Consider the following 20,502-nt stretch of genomic DNA (forward strand, 5'->3'; position numbering starts at 1 on the left):
AGAAAGAGGCCAGAATTCCCAGTAGGATGACCGTTTAAAACAAATGTTTCCAGTCTGAGCTCTAGAAAGAGACCAGAATTCCCAGTTGGATGACCGTTTAAAACAAATGTTTCCAGTCGAAGCTCTAGAAAGAGGCCAGAATTCCCAGTAGGATGACCGTTTAAAACAAATGTTTCCAGTCGGAGCTCTAGAAAGAGGCCAGAATTCCCAGTTTGATGACCGTTTAAAACAAATGTTTCCAGTCGGAGCTCTAGAAAGAGACCAGAATTCCCAGTTGGATGACCGTTTAAAACAAATGTTTCCAGTCGGAGCTCTAGAAAGAGGCCAGAATTTTGAGACGGATGACCGTTTAAAACTAATGTTTCCAGTCGGAGCTCTAGAAAGAGACCAGAATTCCCAGTTGGATGACCGTTTAAAACAAATGTTTCCAGTCGGAGCTCTAGAAAGAGACCAAAATTCCCAGTTGCATGACCGTTTAAAACAAATGTTTCCAGTCGGAGCTCTAGAAAGACACCAGAATTCCGAGTTGGATGACCGTTTAAAACAAATGTTTCCAGTCGGAGCTAATTTTTTCCCCATTTCCCAGTTGTCTTGAACTCATTGAAGTCGGAAGTCTAAGATTTCCCAGCTCAGAGTTTCCAGTTGTTTTGAGCACGGCAGTAATAAAGATTATGCCAGAGTCTCCAGTCAAGTAAAATGACGTAGGGGTTTAACAGCAGTTGGCATCCAACGTTATGCTGCATTACCGCCACCTACTGTACTGGAGTGTGGGCCAGAGACAGGGATAAACTAAATCCTACCTGCTCTTAAAGCCAAGCACCACAGACTAAAAGGGATTGTTTTTCCTTTACTCTCATCAGACTGAAACTTTTCCAGTTGAAAGTATACATAAATACAATATATTTTTGAATTACAAGTTGTATTTGTTATAAAAGTAAAATATGCAAATAAGGCAAAACCTCCTTAAATATGCACTAATTTGCATATTACGAGAATCTGTTTTTTCAACACATTGCTTCCAGACACTCACTGGTCAGACTTTTACAGAACAGTTTATCAAAATATTGTCATTTCATGGAATAAAAAAAAAACCTCTATTCACATGTATGACGGATGCATATTTTGCATATATTTACAGATAAAATGACACTTACAATAAAAACGACACAAGATATCAAAAAAAGCCACGGTAAAAGTCTGACTAAAAGACCTAAGAACCTGTGTGTGGAATAATGTTAATGTCCTCTGAAGACTGAGAAAAATTAATTGTCACACGGGGAACATGTCATTTAGAGAACATGGCTGATAAAAATAGGCTAATGCAATTCAAATGGACTTTCTATAAATATGACCATTTACGTCACATTAAATGTATCTCTTTTTCATATATCACTTCTAAACTGTCAAATAAACATCAAATATACCTTTTACAAATACATCAGCACGTTTAATACATTTGTTTCAAGCAATAGAGCATATGCTTTGAATTTTTGGCCAAATTCTCATATCACTTTGCTCAATTTGTCACATCCAAGGCTTTTGTATGGCTGTTGAAATGTGCAGAACAGTAATCAGCTATGCCTGCCCCATATGTACGGCCCTCTTTGAGTTGTTGCTGGTGCTGCTTTACTTTCTTGACTGTGTCATGTGACCTGCGCCTCCCCTTGTCACACTCCATTGAAGCAGCATCAGCTCTCACAACTCCTCTCTGATTGCTTCCAGTGTCACCAAAGTGCTGCCAATACACAATTAGTCCATCACATTTGATATAGCAGTGGCTCCCTCATTGAACGTGGCTACTGCCATACTGGCAATGAGGCTTTTGCCCAAGAAGACAGTTTTGGGGCATCGCGACCATATTAGAGTTCAGACATTCATTTGCATTCTGGGTTCCTCCGTGCTACATTCTTTTGAGGACGTTATCATTTGACATCCTGTGATATACAGGTACCATTTTCTGTGTATCCTCTCAATTAAAGAATGTATGGCCTCCATGTTTTTTGCGACTAGGTGGATCTTCACCATTTTCTAGGGCTGGCTGGTACCAGCACCAATGTAGTTGGAAGTGAATCCTCTCTTGTGCCAAGAGCCATCAAAGGATCCATGAATGTCTATGATGGCATCCTCATCCTCCTTCAGCAACTCTGCCATGTCTGGGTCTATATCTGCGTATTCTAATTAGCTTTGCAGCACTCCCCATTGGCTGTTGCCCTCTCTGAATCTCTGCTACTAAAGTGGGGGGAAAAAGTACTTATTATGATGTCTGTCGACATTACAGTCATAACTGCAGGACTAAATATCAGCATGTTACCCTATGTACATATTAGCATATCAGCATGTTACCCTGTGTACATATTAGCATATCAGCATGTTACCCTATGTACATATTAGCATATCAGCATGTTACCCTATGTACATATTAGCATATCAGCATGTTACCCTATGTACATATTAGCATATCAGCATGTTACCCTATGTACATATTAGCATATCAGCATGTTACCCTATGTACATATTAGCATATCAGCATGTTACCCTATGTACATATTAGCATATCAGCATGTTACCCTATGTAAATATTAGCATATCAGCATGTTACCCTGTGTACATATTAGCATATCAGCATGTTACCCTGTGTATATATTAGCATATCAGCATGCATTTACTTTATGTAAAGCTAATTTCTCAGTAATCACAGTTGGCTACTAAATATTATTTATACACAGCAAGTCACCTGACAATAATGGGCTACTCTCCCTTTTTATTGACCTGTCACTCTCCTGTCATGTCTCTGATATGAGCTGAGACTCAGGGAAGGAATCCCTAGGACTTTGTTTATTGTCTTTAGAGCTGCATAACCAAGTCCAAGTTCGTGTGCTAGAAGAACCATCCTCACATTTATATAAAATGCCACATCTCCCCTGGAGCCCTCCTGCAGCCTGGAGGAAGTGTAAACACTCCTCCTAAATGCATCACGATCACCTTCTCAGGGTGCAGATTCTATCATGACAGAATTACAGAATCCCTGGTTGGTGGAGGTCTATGGTGATTTTCAGTCCAGTGTTTAGACACTTAGGGCAAATCAAATCATGTACAAATCATGTACGATCTGCTGTCTGGTTGATCGCTGCTAGCTGTCATCTTCATCTCAACTAATGTGCGTCTCGACGCGCTGCTGCCGGCCTCCTCCTTTTCCTCCTCTACCTGTACTGCCACTGCCTGGACCGGCTGATCAGGCTCATGTTTTCTTTCATTCACTGCTTTTCTCGCATTGGCTAACTGAGATCGCCTATTTTTTATCCACATACTGTAGGTATATTCTTCGAGATTTTCTCATTTTGTCTCTCTTTACGTGGATTCCTCGCGGGATATATTTTCAAACAAGGAAGCGCTGTGCGGCACGTGAGGCCTTTTAACCAATCAGGTTGCCGGAAAGTGCCATTAAAATGCCAGTAACCAATCAGGTTGCCGGAAAGTGCCATTAAAATGTCAGTAACCAATCGGATGTCAGTAAACGCCTCCTCTTTCAGCACTACGTCACAAAGGATATAGCCATATATGGACTAGTAACGATCAGCTCCGGAAAACAAGCTGTTGAATTATATATGATTCAACATGGAGAGTTTGAAAAATAGCTGTTGAATTATATATGATTCAACATGGAGAGTTTGAAAAATAGCGGTTGAATTATATATGATTCAACATGGAGAGTTTGAAAAATAGCTGTTGAATTATATATGATTCAACATGGAGAGTTTGAAATATAGCGGTTGAATTATATATGATTCAACATGGAGAGTTTGAAAAATAGCGGTTGAATTATATATGATTCAACATGGAGAGTTTGAAAAATAGCGGTTGAATTATATATGATTCAACATGGAGAGTTTGAAAAATAGCTGTTGAATGATATATGATTCAACATGGAGAGTTTGAAAAATAGCGGTTGAAGTTCTACGTGAAACATGCTAACAAAAACGACATTTATGCTAGGTGTAGTTGACGGAGTTGGGATAAAATGATACACGTCAAGTATTTATATACATTATTGCCGATGTAATTGTACATTTTATGAAAGTATGGAAGTTATAGTTCCAAAATATCCCAAAATCGGAACATTGACAGATGGAAGCAAAATCACAATGTTTTGCCTGTGGTGCCTGGCCTTAATATTTTACAATTGGTTTCGATTTATAATGTCCGATTATCAAATGGGCATGAACAGGGTCAGGGGAACAGCTGAGACTAGCGAATGGAGGCTGCTTTCCTGCCTGTTTGTTTTTAGTTTTTCAATCATATGCTGTGTATACTCTGGTTATTTCACTCCAAACATCCACAACTGTTTGAGGAGCATGCAGCCTCTCGCTGCGCGACAGGTGATATTCCGCCCAAACTCTGTATGCCATGGGCTCTCCAACCCTGTTCCTGCAGCTACCCAGTGCTTCATTTGGGAAACCAGGTGGAATCTGTTTTGGATCATCAATAGTAACATGTTTTCACAAGGAAACGTATTTCACTAAACTGTTGACAGCCCTTCTCTCTGCGCGCTCGAAAAATGAATGAAGGATAGAGGGGAGGAGATGGAAACGCAAGGTGGTGAGATATTCTGTAGCTAAAAGTAATATGTCATCCTATTAATTATGAACATATTTGTTTTCTTCCTATTACTAGACTATATTAAAATCTAATTCTGTAAACCGGAAGGCTAACTCTGTAAGCTGCCCTGCACAATCAATGAACCAACAGCATGGCCTAGGCCAATATGTTCTCTCCCAGACTCATGGATAGGAAGTGTGGAGTGTAACATAAGGTAACCAGTCCATCCAGTATGTATAATAATACAGTCATCACTCAAAGGCCATTACTAGAATTTGTTTAATTTTGGAGTCAAGGCTAGACCAATTATGTACCGAAGACATCTTCAATCTTTTTTCAGTTTTTAATGTTTTTCTGCCGTGTGTAATATGTAGTAGGCTATGTATTGGATAATGGTTCAATCATTATTTTATCATTAGTTTTTTTGGTGCTTGGGCTCATATATAGCCTATGTGTATACATAATATACAACATCCACAACAACCATGTTTTTCACTCAGTTTCAACCTGTTGAACTTCTTTCTTCAAATGGATCAATCACAGTGATGTGAGTTTTAAAAGCACGATACTGTTTTGTTTGATGTGATTTTTTTTGTTTTTGGTGTGTGTGTGTGTGAGAGAGAGAGAGAGAGAGAGAGAGAGAGAGAGAGAGAGAGAGAGAGAGAGAGAGAGAGAGAGAGAGAGAGAGAGAGAGAGAGAGAGAGAGAGAGAGAGAGAGAGAGAGAGAGAGAGAGAGAGAGAGAGAGAGAGAGAGAGAGAGAGAGAGAGAGAGAGAGAGAGAGAGAGAGAGAGAGAGAGAGAGAGAGAGAGAACAGGTAGAACCTGATATGCAAATGTATGATATGCAAATGTATTCAGCAGTAACTTTCCACCACCGAATGATCATTCTAGACTCTGTTTCTGTTGAGAGAGAAATAAAAGGTAAGATGATGATTGTTATGTGTATTAATATAGTTGATGATATTGTTATGTGTATTCATATAGTTGATGATATTGTTATGTGTATTAAAATAGTTGATGATATTGTTATGTTTATTAATATAGTTGATGATATTGTTATGTGTATTCATATAGTTGATGATATTGTTATATGTATTAATATAGTTGATGATATTGTTATGTTTATTAATATAGTTGATGATATTGTTATGTGTATTTATATAGTTGATGATATGTTTTGTGGACTGTGTTATAATAGGCCTACTCTCCTTAACATGTTTTGGATATAAATTAGATGCGTGGGGTGAATTTGTTCTGTTTCCATCTGTGTGCCCCAGGGTGATCACTCCTACACTATCTAGAATCTAAAAGGGTTCTTTGGCTGTCCCCATAGGAGAACCCTTTGTAGAACCCTTTTTGGTCCTAGGTAGAACCCTTTTGGGTTCCATGAAGAATCCTTTCCACAGAGGGTTCTACCTGGAACCCAAAAGCGTTCTCCTATGGGGACAGCCAGAGGACCCTTTTGGAACTCTTTTTTCTAAGAGTGTACTGTTTCATAGGTCTATAGACTTGTCTTCTCAAAACAGGCTTAAAACACAACAAGCAACAACATTTTCTCTTTCTAATCTACTGTTAACTCTTTTCACTCAGGAAGGTATGTTGTGTGAAAGAGAGACAAATAAATACTGTGGAAAGACTAACAACAACTTACACTTCCTCGAAACAGGTTGTGTGTGTTCATTAGTGCCCACCGTAGCAAAACGTTTGGCAACAGAAACCGTTTAGGTCACGTTGGACAGCGTTTGGAGTAAACTGTTTATGCAACATTTTAAAACTGTTGGCTGCGGAGTCAACTAATGAATACAACCCAGGTAGTAGCCTACAACTCGGCTGTTGATGCCTGCCTCATGCTGAAACTTGAACTTAGCCTGAGGGGTGGACTATGATGCAAGCTAGATATACTGGTTAAAACCGATTTGTAGGTGATCAATCCTGCTACTGATAACCACTGTGAACTGATCTGAACCGGTTTAGGCTGGTCATCTAGGATATGTAGGCTATAGCTGAGGTATAGACCTCCATCTGCATATCACTAACAAACCACTATTATATATTATAACCTAGCCTACTTTACATAATATAAATCTCTTGTTGCAAAAAACATTTCTGTACGGATCTGATCCCCCTCAGATCAATCATGTCCATTTTAGCCCTTCTGTCTACATTCTCAGATACGTTTAGAAAAGAACAGATTGAAAGAAATAGTCTACTTTTAATAAATACACATTAGCCTAAGAGAGTGGAAGGGCTGAGAGGAATGTGGCCTTGTGTTGCTGCACTGTCTATAACTACCTAAACAAACAGTAACAGGGAGATGAGGTGAAAGATATCAGTCACGACTACATGTTGTTACAGGCTTTGGTATTTCCATTTATATTTTGAGGTTGGACGTTAGCACGTTGGCCGCACCTCTTGGCGCCACCTCAATAGACAGTAAGCTTATGCCTGTGCTGGCTTGTCATCTCTTTAGTCAGAAGGTTTCCATCTGTTATGTGATATTGAAGAGCAGCTGGTCCAGTGTTCTGGCTGGCCTTAGAGATGTTAGAAGACTGGCACCTCTTTGTAGCTCTGCTTCTTTAAGTTGATGAACAAAGTCTTTCTGTCTTGTATCTCCCAGGATTTGGTTTGGTCTGGTCTGGTTTGGTTTGGTCTGGTTTGGTTTGGTTTGGTTTGGTTTGGTCTGGTCTGGTTTGGTTTGGTCTGGTTTGGTTTGGTCTGGTTTGGTCTGGTCTGGTTTGGTTTGGTTTGGTCTGGTTTGGTCTGGTTTGGTCTGGTTTGGTCTGGTTTGGTCTGGTTTGCTCCACTTGTTTTTTTACTCCATATTGTAAGTTGGAGGGTTTTTATTTCAGATGTCCTCGTCTGGAGCCACTTCAATGGGCACTCATGGTGGGAGTCCTTTAGGTACCACTTTCTTGTTGCTAGTCAACATTCAGTGGACACTAGGGATTGGACGATTAATACCGGAGCTACGATGCACCGTTGCAGTTTTCAAAGCACTACTGATTCGACACAACGTATCAATGCTTGTATCAAAGTAACAATACTACGTGATGATGACGGTCGAAGCTTCGGACATCACACTACCATCTGACAGATGTCAGAAGAGCACTGACCTCTGCTGGAAGCTTTGTGTTTTTATCTATACAGAACAAAAATATAAACACAACATGTAAAGTGTTGGTCCCATGTTTCATGAGCTGAAATAAAATATTCCAGAAATGTTCCATATGAACATAAAAACACATTTCTCTCAGATTTTGTGCACAATTTTGTTAACATCCTTGTTAGTGAGCATTTATCCGTTGCCAAGATAATGCATCCACCAGACAGGGGTGGAATATCAAGCAGCAGATTAAACAGCATGATCATTACACAGGTACACCTTGTGCTGGTGACAATAAAAGGCCACTCGGAAATGTGCAGTTTTGTCAAAAAACACAATGCCACAGATGTCTCAGGTTTTGAGGGAGCGTGCCATTGGCATGCTGACTGCAGGAATGTCCACCAGAGCTGTTGCCAGAGAATTACATTGGTGTCAGAAGTGGAATGGCGGTTGTGAGGTCATCAGAACGCACGGCCCGGACATGTGAGTTGTCGACTTCCTGGTCGGAGGGGGCAGTGTTTGCCACATTCCAATTCCCACCATGTGGGTTAACCCTATTGGTGCGATGCGTAGGTTGTTTGCCTTTTACACGTGCAACCTGGGTTCGCTTCCCTGACCCGCTGTTTGCTACATTGGTGTCAGAAGTAGTATGGTGTCTGTGAGGCCATCAGAATGCACGGCCCGGATGTGTGAGGGGTCTGAGTAGTCGAAGCACAGGACTTGCTTTTATAGGGGGCAGTGTGAGCCAGGTTACAATTCCCATCGCAGCAATAGGTTTAACCCTATTGCCGCGATGCTTTGGGTGTTTGCCTTTTTCGCCAGTGACCTGGGTTCACTGCCCTGCCCCACTGTTTTCTACAATATTAATATCACAGGCTACCCAACGTCCGTTGAACAAAGAGACACAACAATATGAGTGAAAGGATTTTAGGATAATATCAGTAAGTGTTGATTTAAAGATGTCTTCTGGGTTCAGCCTTCTAGCTTCCTTTATCAATTGGGTGAAATATAACAAATGACACGGCCTCAGAGTTGGGAGATAACCAGTCACAGTTTAAATCACTATGACAACCATTTCATTATTTCCCCAGAGCAGCAAGGGAATCTATAGACTCAACCTTTGCAGAATCAGAATCACCTTTATTCGCCAAGTACATTTGCACATACATATGTAGGATCTTAATTTGAGCCAGTTTGCTACAGCAGGAAAATATTCCTGCAGCAACAGGAAATGTGAATTATTATGTGAATTATAATTAATGGATATTTTTGTAGCGGTTGATACATTTCTATTAAGGGAAACGCAAGTCTGACATTTCTAAGTGGAAATTACAAACTTCAGAAGCCTTTTAAAACCTCAAATACACTACAAGTTTTACATTTACTGCATTGCTGGAAAGTTATTCTGCAGTGGGGGGTGATCAAATTAAGATCCTACATCTGTACACATAAATCTACATGGTGATAGTGACAGACAACATTTAGAGACAGAATACAGACAGTAGAGTTTACACAAATGTCTGTACAACATTATACACAACTAGGAAGAGTGAGCATAGAGCTATAAGAGAATGAACAGTGGATATACAGATATACAGTACAGTGCGAATACAGTTGGTATACAGATATACAGTACAGTGGGAATACAGTTGATATACAGATATACAGTACAGTGGGTATACAGTTGATATACAGATATACAGTACAGTGGGAATACAGTTGGTATACAGATATACAGTACAGTGGGAATACAGTTGATATACAGATATACAGTACAGTGGGAATACAGTTGATATACAGATATACAGTACAGTGGGAATACAGTTGATATACAGATATACAGTACAGTGGGAATACAGTTGATATATAGATATACAGTACAGTGGGTATACATATACAGGACCAGAATAAATATATCTAAGAGAGATTAACAGAGTGCTAATGCAGTATAGTTCAGTTATTTAGTGTACAGTTCAGAGATGGCTTGATGTGGTGTGCAGCATAGAGTGTATAGTCCCTTAGTCTCTATGGACCAGATGGTAGTGTACAGTTCAGAGATGGCTTGATGTGGTGAGCAGCGTAGAGTGTATAGTCCTTTAGTCTCTATGGGCCAGATGGTAGTGTACAGTTCAGAGATGGCTTGATGTGGTGAGCAGCATAGAGTGTATAGTCCTTTAGTCTCTATGGGCCAGATGGTAGTGTACAGTTCAGAGATGGCTTGATGTGGTGTGCAGCATAGAGTGTATAGTCCTTTAGTCTCACTGGGCCAGATGGTCGGTTTGTCAGGAACACAACATGGGGAAAGAAACTGTTCAGATGGGTCTATAACATCCAATCACATAGGTTTACAGCAGCTGACCGTTGCAACGTTTTTGCTAATAACTCAAACTGCCTTATTTAGATAAAGACATAATCTCTGTACAGATGTAGGATCTTAATGTGATCACCCAGTTGCAGGAGAACTGAAACTTGTAGTGTATTTGAGTGTATTAAGCTTTAAAAAAGGTTTCTGAAGATGATCAATTCCACTTTTCTATTAAAAGAATTGTTCATTAATTATAATCCACATAATAATTCAAATGTCCTGTTGCTGCAGGATTCTTTTCCTGCTGTAGCAAACTGGCTAAAATTAAGATCCTACATCTGTAGCAATACACCACTCTTTGATGTACATGGCTATATCAGGATTGACTTTTGACCATTTGACATCTTTTATTTACTGTTGTTTAGGCTGGTTGAATGAGTCGCCTATAAAAGCTACTTCATCTGCAAGAGAACAGGCGGCTGCACCAGCGACTGTAAGAAGTTATGTGATTTCCCCATATGAACGTGAAAGTAAGTGTGTAGCCTACGCAGTTACACAATGGCTGTTGAAACTGTGGCACGTATTTCTCGGTAACATTAGAAGTCGGATGAATGTGTTGATATGTAGGAAAGACGGGCAGACTCTCGTAGGTCTAGGCTAAACTACAAACTATTAGGGCCTACATAAAGCTGGCCCAACAGCAGAGTCCCAACAGCAGAGTCCCAACAGCAGAGTCCCAACAGCAGAGTCCCAACAGCAGAGTCCCAACAGCAGAGTCCCAACAGCAGAGTCCCAACAGCAGAGTCCCAACAGCAGAGTCCCAACAGCAGAGTCCCAACAGCTGTCCTATCATTTCTCTTCATTATTTATCTTCATATGACAAGGATTAAAAAGGATTTGCCTGTAGATTGTCGACTTGATTCATGATGATGACTGCTGGCTAAGATTTTGAAAGTATGATGTTGACATGATCAGTCCAATCAAAGCTACTGTAGATATAATGTGATTTGAGGTCATTTTATCTGTTGGCCAATGACCTTCTTGGATGGGCACTTCTAATGTAACTCTATGGCAGCACCCAAGGGGCTTGCATTTTCTAGCTCTACCCTTAGACTTGGCGGTGACGTAGTGTCCCCATGAATGACAGAACACTGAGCCAATCACGGCACAGCGCTCCGTATTTTCTTCTGTCTTACCCCACCACCACAGAAAGCACTGAGCTAGGCTGAAACACCGGCATTTTGGAGCTGCCTTACTCAAGAAAACAAAAAGGAGACCATGTTTGTATGCGGCTTTATTAACTCAATGATATATATATTTATTTATTTTTACATTTTTTGCAAACTGATATGTGACATGTATTAATGCCAAAATAACATGCAAAACAGGAAAGGCCACCTGCCCTGAATAACGGGTTGCTGGTTGAGAGAATGCCAAGAGTGTGCAAAGCTGTCATCAAGGCAAAGGGTGGCTATTTGAAGAATCTCAAATATTAAATATATTTTGATTTGTTTAACACTTTTTTGGTTACTACATGATTCTATATGTGTTATTTCATAGTTTTGATGTCTTCACTATTATTCTACAATGTAGAACATAGTAAAAATAAAGACAAACCCTTGAATGAGTGTGTGTTCTAAAACTTTTGACCGGTAGTGTATATATTTTTTACGTTGTTAGCGAACTGATATGTGACATGTATTAATGCCACAATAACATGCAAAACAGGAAAGGCCACCTGCCCTGAATGACGGGCCGCCACTGGCTGAGGTATAGACCTTGATCTGCTTTAAACAAAAAAATAAACTGTTATACATTATAACCTAGCCGACTTTAAATTATAAAGAATCTCTTAATTGTTGCAAAAAACCTTTCTGTATAGATCACTGATCCCCCCCAGATCAATCAAGCCTGTTTTAGCCCTTCTGTCTACATTCTCAGATACGTTTAGAAAAGAACAGATTCAAAAATAATAAATGGCCGACTTTTAATGAATACAAATAAGTGTGTGACATGGCCATGGTGAAGAGAGGTCACAACTACATATTCATGTGATTGCATTAAATCACCTGACTGTTTCGATATGTCTGTTAGTAAATGTTGTGTAAGAGATAATTAATAAATTATAACAATTCACATTCAAGAATTACTGTGTTAACTACAACCAACATGTTGGATCTCTGTTTAGGGGTCAGTGGTCTAAAATGAGTCTCTCTGGGGAGAGAGAGGAGGGGGGCCCTGCCTCTAAAATGAGTCTCTCTGGGGAGAGAGAGGAGGGGGGTCCTGCCTCTAAAATGAGTCTCTCTGGGGAACATGACACCAAAGCTAAGAGGTGAGATGACAATTTTGTTTAAGAATTATTAAGAGTTTATTTCCTAAATGCTATTTCCACAATTTTTCACATGTGTTTTTTAGTCAGAAATGGTTGCTTATGGGTACCTTCAATATTACTGTTCTCAGATGTTTAATTAATAGATTTTAAATGTATATCATTATTATTATTATTATTATTGCAAAACGCTATATATCCATTGTTTAGCTGAAATTGAATGTTCGTATCCTGTATATTTGACTGTATTATCTGGTTGTCTCACCTAGCTATCTTAAGATGAATGCACTTACTGTAAATCGCTCTGGGTAAGAGCATCTGCTAAAGCATCTGCTAAACTGCCCTGAATGACAGGTCGCCACTGCTCCAAAGCAATTACATGTGGTACAGAAACCACTGACTCGCTGCATGTTTCTATTATCAAGACACCTGCTGGTACCTCTTAACTGGTTAGGACAGCTCATGAGGTGTCCTAAATATCTGCCAACTAGGTGGGACACTTATGAATAAAGAGGCTTCATGCATAGCTTTAATTTATACCCATAAGAGTAGGACTAAAATGGCTTTATTCTCAGCACTTATACGACACATTTTCTACTCTGAGACGCTTTTTGGATATGGGCCCAGATCTCAAAATATTGTAACGACCCAGTATTAAATGAGTCTGTCTGGGGAGAGAGAGGACCAATTTTTCTACTCTGAGACGCTTTTTGGATACGTGCCCAGATCTCAAAATCTTGTTTTAAAAAACGATTTTCTTTTGTTTGACATAATAAATAAAATAATATTACTAATGTACCCGACTTTAAAGACTGGGTGTAGTTTATTATGTGGCACTGCTCATGTCCGCGTTCTGGAACTGTCCGCGTCCCCGTACAGAACTGTCCGCGTCCACGTACGGTTTGGCGCCAAGCATATTGTCCAGTTACGCGCAGAGTGGTCTGAGGTGATGTTGGGGAATAACGACGGAGTTCGTTACAGTGTTGAGACGCCGAAGTTTATTGTTCAATTTGCTTTTTTTGCGTAATGGTCAGTGACAGTATGAGTGTAGCCAGATCCTTTTCACTCGCTATCCTTGTTTAATTGTGTGGTTCACCGGATTCGTCATCATCCTTGACGGACAGACGAACGACCTGCTAGTTAGCCAAGCTAGTCGGTACAGCTAGCTAAGCTAGCTACTCTTTACCAGCAGCATCCTAGTTATCCTAGCTACCACTACATCATCACCGGCTGCCTGCATTTCTTGTGGACCGATGGAGCTCCCTGGTTGTTTCTTCCACCTGTTAAATCCCGTGGAGGGCTTCTCCCTCTCTCGTTGACGGATGCTGGCTACCTACGCTCCCTCTGTCCGGTTCTCCTCTCTTCACTAGATGGACGGTAACTTTAGTGTTTAACCCCTCTGTGTCCAAGGACTGAACTTTTGAATATAAAATTAGTTCATTGCATCCGCCATGGAGCCCAGTTTCATAATATTACCTTCTTTCCCTGGTTATGAAGTAATCTCGAAACAACAGGCCTTATATTTGGGCATTTTTCACCCTACCAGCTCCTATTAGTTCTATTGAGCTCCGTGACACCGACTCGCCTTCAGAACGTTCTATTCCCAGCCCATTGTTCTGCGTCACAATGCCAGCTTCACTATTGTTATCAATGAGACCTGCCTGCGTTAACCCTGTAGGTTTACCTCAGGTAATTTATTATTACCAAGGTTACGGCTACTTGGTGAGCGTTAACCCTGTAGGTTTACCTCAGGTAACTTATTATTAACAAGGTTACAGCTACTTGGTGAGCGTTAACCCTGTAGGTTTACCTCAGGTAACTTATTATTAACAAGGTTACAGCTACTTGGTGAGCATTAACCCTGTAGGTTTACCTCAGGTAACTTATTATTACCAAGGTTACGGCTACTTGGTGAGCGTTAACCCTGTAGGTTTACCTCAGGTAACTTATTATTACCAAGGTTACAGCTACTTGGTGAGCGCTAACCCTGTAGGTTTACCTCAGGTAACTGATTATTAACAAGGTTACGGTTAGTTGGTGAGCGTTAACCCTGTAGGTTTACCTCAGGTAACTTATTATTAACAATGTTACAGCACGTACACTGTTCACCTGAGTACATGTTGTAGTCACCTATAGTGAGGTGAGACAGTTTTAGAGGCGATGGCTGGCGGATAGCCATCAAACATTAAACATTTTCCGATCATGGTTAACCATATTTGTTTTAAGAAAAAAGTGTACAATCTAAACAAAACGCATGTCCCTGTCCTCTTTTTCAAGATGTGGCCGATTTAAACAGCCAGAAGACATTTTTTAATTAAGAAATAACCTTTTTTTTTGATGACTTGTTGTTTCTAAGTGGCTGCTGGGTAATTTGATATGCATCGAACTCTTCCTTCGTAGGCATCAAATTGACCGAATGCTGCGCAGGTTAACTGAGTTGCAAACCAAATGGGTATAATGGGGTGATTGTTGTCTAATCGGGTGGTCTAGGGAATGGATTTGTAGATCTGACGCAGTTGCTACCTCAGATTATGAGCCTAGCAAGTGTCATGAATGAGTTATGTAGTACCCACATACGGCCACAAGGAAGAGCAAGAGTGACATAAACCCATACTGTTTTTTGCCATATAAACCCTAAACCCAACAATCAATCAAATGTATTTATAAAGTCCTTTTTACACCAGCAGATGTCACAAAGTGCTATACAGAAACTCTTACCCTACTTATAACCTATTTTAGCCGTAACCCCTAATTCTAGGGTAGGGTAGCCTAGAACACTTTTAGAAACTATTTTAGTAATAATATTATCTTAGTAAATACAATTATAGTATTAAATAGCGTTTTGATTATTTTGTTGTTATTTTATTATATGTATAATTGCAAGACAGAACACTTGATAAATAAGACACATTTGTTTGACCTAGTAACCTCTGTGTGAAAGTCCAGCAATTGGCGTGGGGCAGGTTTGAGACTGATCTAATACACTTTATTTCTCAGCTGCCTCACCAATGTCTGTACGTGAATTAATAACTTTTAATTGTTAAATATTTCCAATAGATGGCAGCATAAGACCACGAAGCATCAGTTATAGGCTACAAGCAGCAATATGATTGACATAAAATATTATGCAACCAAATACTAAATGTCCCATGATTTTCTAAAATGGTCACTCATTACTTTAGCTAGCTATATATCTCGTATTAGGCCTGTGGTGCTTTTGGAAGAGCAATTAAATAGTGACCATAGCAGGTGTTGAACCCCGGGTAAATAATCACTAGTCAGATGCTCCAACCTCAACCCTAGTATACATGCATTTTTATATATCTAATATTGCGATTAAACAACCTCGGAATAGATAAGACAAGAGTCCGTCTTCCAGCCCACCAATAAATTACATCATGCAACCCTCCCGGTTAGCAAATGTACCTCAACATGCCCCTCGCTTGTGCTAGAAGGCAGAGTGCTTGCTGCTGGTTGATGAATCTGACAATGAATGTACTAGGAAAATACGTTTTTCTCGACCAGAGGTGACTAAATTAATGTTCAGGCTTATTGATAATCGTTATAGTAATGAAGTATAATTTCAAAACATGAGCATAAAAACAGCTAATAATAAACATGAATCATCATTATATTATTTCACAGTAATCTGTTAAATGCTTTTTCAGTCGTTCCTCTTGCGTTAGCAGTGTGGAAAGGGACAGTAAAAAGCGTGTGCAGGAGTTTTCCTGTGAGGGGGAGTGGTGGTGTATCCAGGGAGAAAACTAAACTAACCTTCTGAAATATCATTCATGGTCTTATGCTGCCATCTATTGGAATTATTTAGCAACTGCAGTAGTACTGAATAAAGTATATCCTTACTAAAGTAGTAATTACTCAGAATTACAAAATATGACAATTTCTAGTTCATTTTACCACTTAAAAACATAAAATAACAATTTATAGCATAACAAACAATGAAACTGACAAAAACCAAAAACACCATACATTTAGTTAACTATATATATATATATATATATATATATATATATATATATATATATATATATATATATATATATATATTTAGATGGGTGACATTATCTGCCAAAGTAACACCACTGTAGATAAAGAAGAGCTCTCCAGTAGGTGAACCAAAACATTTAAAGGCCATTTTCTCAAACATGAGGTTACAAGTTTATCATCTTTCAAAGCATAATTGCTTTCCCATTGTTCCTCAACTGTAGTGTATGATATACCTTTTTCTAGCTGAGTCTCTACTTTTATCCAATGTAAACAACACAATTTCAAATTTTGCTACATAAGATCGAATCGAGCCGGTCGGTCACATTTGACTGTGTAAAACCTAGCAGTACTACTTATTTCTCTGATAGTGAGGCAGATATATATTATTACTGTGTAGTGGTCTAAGGCACTGCATCGCAGTGCTAGCTGTGCCACTAGAGATCCTGGTTCGAATCCAGGCTCTGTCGTAGCCGGCCGCGACCGGGAGACCCATGGGGCGGCGTGCAATTGGCCCAGCGTCGTCCAGGGTAGGGGAGGGAATGGCCGGCAGGGATGTAGCTCAGTTGATAGAGCATGGCGTTTGCAACGTCAGGGTTGTGGGTTCGATTTCCACAGGGGGTATGAAAAAAAAAAAAAAAATATGTATGCACTAATTGTAAGTCGCTCTGGATAAGAGCGTCTGCTAAATGACTAAAATGTAAATGTAAAATGTAAAACCTAGCAGTACTACTTATTTCTCTGTGAGTGAGGCAGATATATATAGCATTTTGCAAAAAACATGATTGTTTGTCTCTCTGAAATGAAACCATCAAGTGATACATTTTAAACAAATACATGTCTGTCATTGAACAACCCCATGCCATGATTAGATAGTGAAAAAACACACCAATCTCTTTCATAATTTCTTTAAACAATAAAAGCTAATTTACGAACATTTCTGAAAATGGATATGTAGCGTTTTTGAATGAAACTCTGCTTATGTTTCCCCATCTGATCTCAGAGTAGATGAGAGATGTAATGTTTGTCTCTGTTGTGTTGAAGCCCAATCAAGCAGGAGAGACCAGCCTCCCCTGTACCCAGCTGTGTGTCCATGAAGAGTGACCGGTCTATGGCTCATCCTATATGGTTTAGAGAGGGAGACTTTTCTACTGAACAAAGGTAAGAAGAACTCATGGGTCATGGTCAGTGAGTTAAACAACACTGTCTGTAGTCATTTCTCCTCTCCCATTTTCCCATTTATTTTTGTTGTTTTCATAATCCATAGGCCAATCCTTTTTTCCATTTTCATAGTCCTGAAACAATATTACACAAACACAACATTCCCTCCCTGTGTGGGTGTGTGGGTGTGGGTGTGGGTGTGGGTGTGTGTGTGTGTGTGTGTGTGTGTGTGTGGGTGTGTGTGTGTGTGTGTGTGGGTGTGTGTGTGTGTGTGTGTGTGTGTGTGTGTGTGTGTGTGTGTGCACTCCCTGGATGAGGAGATGTAATCTGATGTTTTGTCCACAGACACCAACAGGAGAGATCAGAGTCAGAGATTCTCAGTGGTCAGTCTTCCCAGAGTCATCAAACAGACCTGGCCTCCATATTCAGTGTATGTGGTCCTGTTATGTACATTTGTTTTTGTTTACCTCAAGTAAAGTTGATCTGTCAATCATTCATTCATGTGTTAATGAGAAAGCATTTAGTCTCTTGCTTAACTTATTTACTTGATTTATTTCAGTTGCTTGAAGAGAATATTATGACATTTGTGAAGAACGAGCTGAAGATGTTCAAGAGGATTCTTAGTCCAGAACTCCCAGAAGGCTTTGAGAGTCAGAAGCAGGATAAGGAAGTGGTGGATGCTGAAGATGAGAAGCAGGAGAGCAGTGCCAGAGAGGGGGCTCTGAAGATCACACTGCACGTCCTGAGGAAAATGAACCAGAAGGAGCTTGCTGACACACTGGAGAAAAGTAAGAGCTGTCTGCCTCATGTTGAATGCTGTTTTAGAACATTTAAAAGCTGTAGCTAAAGTACAGCTAAAGTAGCTGTGTAACTCAATGATATTGTAGCAGCCTTAACACAAGACCTAGTGACCTCATCAAGTAGCAGCAGGGATGTGTTGTGTTGATTAATTGAGAGAGAGAGAGAGAGAGAGAGAGAGAGAGAGAGAGAGAGAGAGAGAGAGAGAGAGAGATCTGTAATGTATTATGAAAACATTTACAGATTTATACAGACAGTTAAGAGAATAAATTATTACAATTTCAACTTTATAAAACATTCTTACAATAGTGTAGCCATTAAAACAGACATAATATTAATATTATTTCTTCATTCAGATGAGCTTGCTGTGATTTGCCAACGTGAACTCAAATCTAATCTAAAGAAGAAGTTTCAATGTGTATTTGAGGGGATCGCTAAACAAGGAAACCCAACACTTCTCAATAAGATCTACACAGAGCTCTATATCACAGAGGGTGGAACAGGAGAGGTCAATAATGAACATGAGCTGAGACAGATTGAAACAACAACCAGGAAACAAGCAAGACCAGAGACTGCAATCAAATGTAACGACATCTTCAAACCCTTAACTGGACAAGACAAACTTATCAGAACTGTGCTGACAAAGGGAGTCGCTGGCATTGGAAAAACAGTCTCTGTGCAGAAGTTCATTCTGGACTGGGCTGAAGGAAAAGCAAATCAGGATGTCCAATTTGTATTTTCATTCCCTTTTCGGGAGCTGAATATGATGAAAATGGAAAAACACACTTTGATTGAACTTCTCAATCACTTCTCAATGGAAACCAAAGAATCAAGAATCTCCAACTACGACAAGTACAAAGTTCTGTTCATCTTTGATGGTCTGGATGAGTGCCGACTGCCCCTAGACTTCCAGAAGAACAAGATATGTTGTGACGTCACAGAGTCAACCTCAGTGGATGTTCTGCTGACAAATCTCATCAAGGGAAATCTGCTTCACTCTGCTCTCCTCTGGATAACTACCCGACCTGCAGCAGCCAATAAGATCCCTTCAGGGTGTGTTGACCAGGTGACAGAGGTACGAGGGTTCAATGACCCACAGAAGGAGGAGTACTTCAGGAAGAGATTCAGTGATGAGGACCTGGCCAGCAGAATCATCTCACACATAAAGACATCAAGGAGCCTCCACATCATGTGCCACATTCCAGTCTTCTGTTGGATTTCTGCAATCGTCCTTGAACTCATGCTGAAACATAAGAGAGAAGAGATGCCCAAGACTCTGACTGAGATGTACTCACACCTTGTGGAGTTTCATACCAAACAGAAGAATGAAAAGTATCTTGGGAAAGAAGAGACAGGTCCACACTGGAATAAAGAGAGCATTCTGTCACTGGGAAAACTGGCTTTTCAACAGCTTATGAAGGGCAATCTGATTTTCTATGAAGAAGACCTGAAAGAGGCTGGCATTGATGTCAAAGAAGCCTCAGTGTACTCAGGATTGTGCACACAGCTCTTTAAAGAGGAATGTGGGCTGTACCAGGACAAGGTGTACTGCTTTGTGCATCTGAGCATTCAGGAGTTTCTGGCTGCTGTATATGTGTTCCTCTCATTCATCAACAACAATGAGAATCTAATGGATGAATCTCAATCAACGGCCAGCCACTTTTCTGTGAGGATCAGACACAAGCGTAAAGTTACTGTCTACAAGAGTGCTGTGGATAAAGCCTTACAAAGTGAGACAGGAAACCTGGACCTGTTCCTCCGCTTCCTTCTGGGCCTCTCACTGGAGTCCAATCAGAAGCACTTACGAGGTCTACTGACAAAGACAAGAAGCAGCTCACAGAGCCATGAAGAAACAGTCAAGTACATCAAGGAGAAGATCAGGGAGAATTCCTCTCCAGAGAGGTGCATCAATCTGTTCCACTGTCTGAATGAACTGGATGACCATTCTCTAGTGGAGGAGATCCAAAGCTACCTGAGATCAGGAAGTCTCTCAGAAGAAGAACTGTCACCTGCACAGTGGTCAGCTCTGGTCTTTGTGTTGCTGACTTCAGAAAAGGAGCTGGATGTGTTTGACCTGAAGAAATACTCCAGATCAGAGGAAGGTCTTCTGAGGCTGCTACCAGTGGTCAAAGCCTCCAGAGCTGCTCTATGAGTAAATACAATTATATTTAAGTTCTAATCATCAGGAAGAAATATTAGGTTTAGAGA

General features: G+C 40.1%; 1 protein-coding gene across 1 annotated transcript; it reads left to right on the plus strand.

The window, feature by feature from the left end:
• Positions 1-5,433: 5,433 nt before the first annotated feature.
• LOC311115519 (NLR family CARD domain-containing protein 3-like) lies at positions 5,434-20,446 on the plus strand (the record flags this gene model as incomplete). The annotated part of the gene is made up of 7 exons (XM_084190675.1): positions 5,434-5,517; positions 10,430-10,534; positions 12,193-12,336; positions 17,380-17,496; positions 17,842-17,926; positions 18,056-18,284; positions 18,651-20,446. Exons 3-7 carry the CDS (start codon positions 12,209-12,211, stop codon positions 20,444-20,446), a joined length of 2,355 nt encoding a protein of 784 aa, XP_084046801.1. The 5' UTR covers positions 5,434-5,517; positions 10,430-10,534; positions 12,193-12,208.
• Positions 20,447-20,502: the final 56 nt, after the last annotated feature.

Source organism: Coregonus lavaretus (assembly GCF_964263955.1).
Source record: "Coregonus lavaretus genome assembly, contig: HAP1_SCAFFOLD_487, whole genome shotgun sequence".
NCBI classification, from domain to species: domain Eukaryota; kingdom Metazoa; phylum Chordata; class Actinopteri; order Salmoniformes; family Salmonidae; genus Coregonus; species Coregonus lavaretus.